The sequence below is a fragment of the Oreochromis aureus genome, linkage group 15, assembly GCF_013358895.1.
Source record: "Oreochromis aureus strain Israel breed Guangdong linkage group 15, ZZ_aureus, whole genome shotgun sequence".
Classification (NCBI taxonomy): domain Eukaryota; kingdom Metazoa; phylum Chordata; class Actinopteri; order Cichliformes; family Cichlidae; genus Oreochromis; species Oreochromis aureus.
This window is the reverse complement of record NC_052956.1, coordinates 557,900-565,115: the sequence shown is the minus strand read 5'-3', so window position 1 is coordinate 565,115 and position 7,216 is coordinate 557,900. Positions and strand designations below refer to the sequence as shown.

General features: G+C 46.9%; 1 protein-coding gene across 1 annotated transcript; it reads right to left on the bottom strand.

Moving 5' to 3' along the window:
• On the bottom strand, positions 1 to 6,813 carry mcm3 (minichromosome maintenance complex component 3). The gene is made up of 17 exons (XM_031734157.2): positions 6,586 to 6,813; positions 6,231 to 6,343; positions 5,006 to 5,214; positions 4,772 to 4,902; positions 4,444 to 4,682; positions 4,241 to 4,349; positions 3,999 to 4,152; positions 3,125 to 3,256; positions 2,607 to 2,815; positions 2,343 to 2,517; positions 2,136 to 2,262; positions 1,903 to 2,053; positions 1,495 to 1,635; positions 1,306 to 1,409; positions 1,139 to 1,212; positions 628 to 721; positions 1 to 534 (listed from the first exon to the last, which is right to left on the bottom strand). The coding sequence occupies exons 1-17, from the start codon at positions 6,658 to 6,660 to the stop codon at positions 336 to 338; spliced, it is 2,436 nt and encodes an 811-aa protein (XP_031590017.2). The 5' UTR covers positions 6,661 to 6,813; the 3' UTR covers positions 1 to 335.
• Between the last annotated feature and the right edge of the window lie 403 nt (positions 6,814 to 7,216).

The following is a 7,216-nucleotide window of genomic DNA, read 5'->3' as shown; positions in this document are numbered from 1 at the left end:
TTTTTTCACACCAAGAATGACATTTTATTTTTTTATATTTCACAACAACACATGTCAACTATATACAAGTCCAGAAGAGACAAACGTCGGTAAAAACAGAGCGTCGGGAGCAGTGACGATGCTTGAAATCAAAGACGCTCTAAGGCAACGTTTCCACCACTGAACTGAAACAAGTGCATGAAGTAATAAGACTTGATCTTCATCCCAGTTTGCAGACCTGAGCTGCTGAAACCAAACAAACACGATAAGACGACAGATGACGTGTCCGATGAACGACGGGGGGGCGTGCTATGATCCACGGCTTCTTGAAAGTCCAAGTAATTTTTATTTCTGTCTCAAATGAGGAAGATGATGTCATCAGCCACCATGACTTGGTTGTCATCCTGCATGCGAGCCAAAGCGGCACGCACCTCGGCCTCTGCAAACGTATTCTGACGCTCCTTGTTGATGTCATCCATCAGCGCGCTCATCTTCACCGACTGAGCGTGAGCAGACTGGAACACGGCGAAGAGCGACGACTTGAACTCCTTCAGCCTGGGGTAGAAAAGACAAGAAAGAAGCCATGACATTTCAAAATAAAGACACACACACACACACACACACACGCACACGCACACGCACACACACCTCTCTGCAGACAGCTCAGCATCTTCAGCCTGCAGCGAGGCATCCATGGGCTCGTCCTCTCTCGGCTTGGCTGGTTTCGGGGTGCCAGCCTGAACTGAAGAACAAATCCCAAAGTGAGAACTGGGATGTAGAAACTAACATGAAGCCTGCTTAAACCAGAACATGAAATATGCAGAACTAAAGACTTTTTTCCCTACAGCAATGCAAATTCATAATGATATTGTTTTATTACACGGCAGCGATACTAACTTTGCCTTTTTTAAAATATAATTTAAATATAAATGAGCCAAATTAGCAATTTTATAAGAGTCAAATAAAAAAAAAAAAAAAAAAAAAAAAAAAAAAGCACATTAAACCCGTTTTTTTTATTTTAGTGCAGTAAATAGGAATATACTAGTGCTGATAGTAATGTTGGTATCACATCCCAACTTTATTATGGATGATGTGAAAGGTCATTTCAGACCAAAGAGGCGACAGACTACGCTGTGGCGTGATAACAGATGATGCTCACTCTCAGGGACTTCCTGGTCTTCACTGAAGTCATACGGGCTGTAGGGCTCACTGCCCTGAGAGCCACGTCGCCCCCTGCAGGACACAAAGAATCAGTGCTGAAGCAAAGGCATCATTTTAAAAAAAATGCTGTTTATCACATGGGGGGCTGGGTTTATGAGTCACTACCTCTTCCTCACAGCTCGCTGTGAACGCTGTGTGGGCATCTCCTCCTCCTCCTCTGAATCAGAGTCGCGCTCCTGTCGTGAACGTTTCTTCTCCTTCTCCAAAACCTGTAGAGAGAAAAAAAAAAGATTGATAAATTTGAACGGTAGAGGTCCTCGACCTCTCAGCGCAGAACGCAGAAACAACACCGACCTTTTTAAAGTAGGCAAACTGGACGAGCTCCACTGCGACCTCCGAGTCCTGCAGCTCCACAGCTTTGCTCATGCGGGCCTTGGCGTGTGCCGTGGACAGACGGATCAGAGTCTCTAGAGTCCGAGCCGTCACCGGAGAGGTCTGCGGAGAGGAATGAGGATTAGCACCCGGGTCCTGACACATCAGGGCACATCTGCATCTCAGTGGGTTTAACCAGAACACAAACAGCAGCCATTAAAGCAACCGGGAACAATTTAAGATGTGCAAACAATCTGCATAAACAAGAAAGGCCTCCACTTTTTCAAACCTCAGGGCTCCCATAAACATTTCAGTCTGGAAACAATCGGGTTTTACTACTACGTCTTATATCCGGTTATGTACACATAAGATTTGTCGGCTCGCGCTCACCCTGGCCAGATCGGCCCCCAGCTGTTCCTGACTCCTCAGCCTCGAGTACTCCTCTGCGATGTGATTGGCCGCCTCCTCTGTGAGCACAGGAGTCACAGCCTTGGCGATGTGGATGTACTTCCTCATGAACTCCTTACTCACAATTTTATCCCTGAAACAAAACAAACGTTTCTATTCTGTTGCAGTGGCATGTTATTAACACAGGAGTCAAAGGCACGTTTTTGCTCTCAGACCTCTTCCTCTTGCTTCCGTGCAGCAGGTTGTTGTGCTTCTCATAGATCTGCAGCTCCTCGTGCTCCTCGACTGCAGCATCTGGATCTTCTGTCGCCAGGACGTCTACGGTCCCGCCCAAAGCCATGGCTGAAACACACAACGTGTTTGTTGTTTTAATAATCGGACAAAAACGGTCTCATCTCGCGGTCCTAGTACGAATGAAGTACCGGCTCCTTCCTGTTCGCGGGGGTCACGGTAGCGGTGCATCCTGAGCACATGGTCCGAGATCTCACGATCCTGCTCAGGGTCCATCTGATCCAGCATGATGAAGAGGAGGTCAAAACGCGACAGCAGCGAATCCTGGAGGCCGATGTTCTCCATGGGGGTTTTATACTGATCGTACTGCAAAAAAGGGAAGAGCAGAGTTTTCGTTAAAGGTCTCGTCCAAAATTAACTAGCAGGCAGAGACAGATGTGGGTGTGGTCACGCACTCGGCCGTAGACGGGGTTGGCAGCAGCCAGTACAGAGCAGCGGGCATTGAGACGGGCGTGGATACCGGCCTTGGCGATTGTGACACGGCCCTGCTCCATCACCTCGTGGATGGCTGTGCGGTCCATGTCGGACATCTTGTCGAACTCGTCGATGCACACCACGCCACGGTCCGCCAGCACCATGGCGCCAGCCTCTAGACGCCGCTCGCCTGGCGGAGGACAAATGTTGGTATTGAGCAGGGAGAAATGCACTTAGAGCAGGTGTTTCCACGTGTTTAACACGTTAGCTCATGTTAGCTCATGCTAACAGGGACAAACAGTGTAGCTAACAGCACATTGCTCATGTGCCACATCCATCGTCACTACAACAGGCGACACAAAGCAAAGATGTAAAACATTTTCTGACTACAGTAAGACCTGACATGGTGGAGGCGCGCTGTAATGTAGCTGTGCTGGCTGCACTTACACAGAGGTCCTTTACTTGTTTAGGTCAAACAAGATTGGGAGACATTAGTTACCCGTCTCTTGATCCGTGGTGACGGCAGCGGTCAGACCCACACCAGATGAGCCGCGTCCAGTCGTAGGTATAGCTCGGGGTGCTGTGTGGAGAACGTAACGCAGGAGCTGGGATTTGGCCACCGATGGGTCACCTGGGAAACACGAACACACCATTACCCCCACCCCAATCAGAACTAAACTACCATCATGTTCACGTGTGAGTCCTTGAGTTTGTCTTTGTCTCTTCAGTCAGCACAGTCGTACAGGCAGCCATTCCCTGTGGTGTACCACAAGGAACAAGTCTAGGTCCCTTTTCACTGGTGTCTCTCACAGATACTGATTTATGGCACAAACACATTTTATTGTTCAGTTCTACCAACTGCATTGGTCAGGTTTTCCTCTGCCTTTTGTCCATGAATGTAAAGCTTGTAGCCAGAAATTTAGAACAATTTGAGTCACCATAAAAGTTTGAAGAGAGTCCTGAATTAAACCAACGCTCTCACACTTCCACTTGAGTGCTACAACTCCAACAGCTACTTCAGAGTGTAGCTTCTTGCAGGGTTTACCATCGCCCCAATCCAATGTGGGTTTTTTCCTCTTCCCACTGCTTTTTAAAGTACATCTGGCTTTGGCCAGAAACCTCCAGCCAGTGTGCAGCTGTGGTTCCTAAACATGGGGCCCTTCTCCCTGTTCCAAAGGGAGAAATTAAATGTAGAGTCGAGCTTGCTTGTGCCTCAGGACTCGCCTTTGGCCTTTGGCCTGAGGAAATAAGACTTTCCTTTGCCATTTCATTCATTTGAACTCTACTTGTATCGGCCACATTGGCCGTTGTGTTTTGAACAAACTGGTTTCATAGGTGCCATATAAATAAGAGCTAGGACGATGTCCTCATACCGATGAGCAGGATGTTGATGTCTCCTCTGATTCGCGAGCCGTTCTCGAGGACCTTCTCCACGCCTCCCAGCAGCATGCAGAGGATGGCCTTCTTGATGTACTCGTGGCCGTGGATACTGGGAGCCAAGGAACGTGCGAGCTGATCGAAGACATCCTACAAAGGACGAAGATTTAAAGGGTTTAGTTTCACATTTAGTTAGGATGACTCCTCCACGTGTGAGAAGGCAGCCAAGATGACTCACTTTGGAACGAGTCCGACTGAAGTTCCTGATTTTGGCCACGTCGTCAGCAGTGAAGGACGGAGACACCTCCTTGCTCATTTGTTTGATGTGGCAGGCGATCATGATGGTCCTTTGATGAAAGGAGAAGGGACGGGTTAGAAGACAAATGGTAGGCAAGTGAGGTAAACCCATTAAGCCCAAGTTAGCATTTTATTCCAGCTGACCTGAACGTGCCAGAGGTGAATCCTCCCTTCTTGCCAGGCAGACAGCGGTACGTCCCAACCACCTGCACCCGGTCTCCTGGTTTGACTGCATCCACCAGGTCGTTGTCCAAAATGATGTCCACAGAGCGCGGAAGCTGGCCAGCGGGAGCTTTCTCAGGCATCTCCTGCACTGTGATGGTTTGGTGGTCCTTGTAGATGGACAGCCCAAACTCTGTCTCCAGAGGATTGTTCTCTTCGTCCTATGTCAAGTCAAACAGGAAACAAGATAAATACATAAGTATAAAGACAGCGGTCACCCTCAAGTCTACAGAGAATGAGGCACATTTACCTTGGTGGGGTAAATGGCACTGGAGGGGAAGGCATCCAGGGAGGTCAGGTCCGTGTACTTCCTCTCCATCGTCTTCTTAGTGGCTGGACAGTAGTGAACGCTGCGCACTACTTTGGGACGGACGAGGGAACCTACAGGGACGAAGCAAACAGGAGGCATTAACATTTCACATACTTTAATACAGACTTTGTAAAACTTAAAGATTACACGAATAAATAAAGCCAATAAACTCACACTTTGTAATGATGCCCTCCACACAAACCATGCTGCCCAGCAGTCGGGAGGTGAGCGTTCGAGGAGAGACATGCTTAGATCCAAAGCTCCCCTCCAGGCCGATGAAGAACTCCTCGTACTGCTTGGCGTAGGTGCCGTCAACAGAGGCCACCAGGTCCTTCAGGGCCCGCTGGAAGGCCAGCAGCTCTTCAAATGCATTGTTCATCAGTCTGCAAAGACAAACCATGGATTTTATTATCAAGGCTTTCAGCGTGTGTTTTCAAGGGCTATGACATCCTGTACTCACTAAAACTGAACCCCTCACCTTAGTTTTTAATTGGATTCATTAAATTGGGAGTAACAGGAAAACGAATCAAGTTCCTCACCCAAAGTGCAGAGTTTCACACTGATTTATTTATTTATTTATTTTTTTATTTACTCAGTATGGAAACAGGAATCGAGCTCAAAGGTTTGACAACAGGAAGAAGAATGTGTATGAATCAAGTCTGGTTTTGGACATAAAGTAAAGCTGCGTTAAACCTGTATTCTTTCTGCTGGCCAGTAGGGGGCAGTGATCCTTCAGGTCTCAGAAAAAAAAGTCTTAGTATTGAACTGTATGGCAAACAGCACTTTGGCTTCAGTATACACTTCCCTGCTGCTTGTTTCAAGTTATACTGAGCACAAAATCGTGATCATTTTGTAAATCATGGTCCATTCAAAGCCCGAATTAACCTGGATGTGTTTAAGAGGTCACCAGTCTGAGCATCCCTCAGTTTTTCCAGCCAGATTCAGCCTTTGCTCCTTATAACAAGTTTCAAAAAAGGTAAGTGAAGCTCAAAGGCTCAGTCTGAGCCCAGCTGATGGCTACAGCCATCTTTAAATACAGTCTGTGGATATACTATTTTGAAACCTGTTGAGTTTCTAAGTAAGCCTCAGCACGAAGAGAAAAACTGAGCATGTTTTTCCATCTAAATATTCATTTTTTTAAAAACAGTAAAGATTAATGGAACCATTCAACATAACATAATCACAATGTTGTAGGGAGGCCAACTGCCATCAACTATGACGTCATTTTGGACATTTCAAACCTTTTCGTGGTAATAACTCAGTAACACTGCTCTCTGTATCGGACCAGTACCCGTTTGTGTATCTTAAGCAATAAGCCAAGCATTGGGGGGTGAAGCAGTCCTGCGTGTGGGGCCCAGCACAGCTTCGTGTGCGCCATCAGCCAGTTTTCCTGTCTTACTTTGCAGCTCGGGCCTCGTTGCGTCTCCTCAGGTCGTTGATGTTGACGATGAGCCGAGCCTTATTCTCGCTGATCATGTCCCGGACTTTGCTCTGATAGATGCCCTGGTCTTGCTGCAGGTATGCACAGAAGAAACGGGCACACGTTTGATGACGTCGCTTACCGACTAAAATTACGAGTATGACTGAAAAACATCAACTTTGAAAACAGACTTTTTATACCTAATATCTGCAATCTGACAGCAGCATTTTTTTTCTGTACTATACCAAATTACAGCTCTTTTGTTGTGACCGCATGTTTTGTCATCTCAGCTCCAGACAAAGACTTTAGGCGAATTTAATAAAAACAGACTTACGTCGTCGTCCAGAAAGTCCAGGTAGTCCCTCTGAGCCTCCCTCATCTCCCGGTCATCTGCCACGTCGGTTGCCATTATGCGCGCTTCGTTATTGTTACTGAAAAGTCGGTAAAATGCCGCACAGCCTTCCGCTCCGACTGCTCCGCTTCAGTCAAGCCGCACAACTGAAGGGTTTTCGCGCCACTACGTACCAGCCGCGAGCTCAGCGTGACACTCGATTGGTCAATTCGGCACGCACCGCTTTACATAGTCGGCGGGTAAACGTACAACTGTCCAATACGGGCCTCGTGTTACCACGTGACTCCGTCCCCCCTGAAAAACTCCCGCGAAAACCCATCAGGAAGGGGCTGGCTGCTAAAAATGAACAAAAGGGATTTTTCATGATTGCCCAGCAGATGGCGACATAAACACATGCCTACATTTTTTTAGTGGGACATTTATTTGAAGCTTTAAAAAATAAAGCAGTTGGTGTCAAATATATAAACATAGCAAGACTTTTAATAAGAAGAAAGACAAATGGAGCATGCATGTGTTCTTTCAAATTAAAGTTACATTTCACTCTTCCACTGATAAACATTAAGCATTCTTTCAGACAATCTGCATTTAATTAAAAGTTTTCATATAAAATAGG

Bases quoted from the DNA above. Each gene is read 5' to 3' on its own strand.
- mcm3 (XM_031734157.2), bottom strand. From the start codon at position 6,660: ATGGCAACCGACGTGGCAGATGACCGGGAGATGAGGGAGGCTCAGAGG. The intron at 2,518-2,606 runs GTGCGTGACCAC...CCTTTTTTGCAG, and splicing joins CCAACCCCGTCTACGGCCGA to TACGATCAGTATAAAACCCC. The intron at 535-627 runs GTGTGTGTGCGT...TTTCTACCCCAG, and splicing joins GCTGAGCTGTCTGCAGAGAG to GCTGAAGGAGTTCAAGTCGT.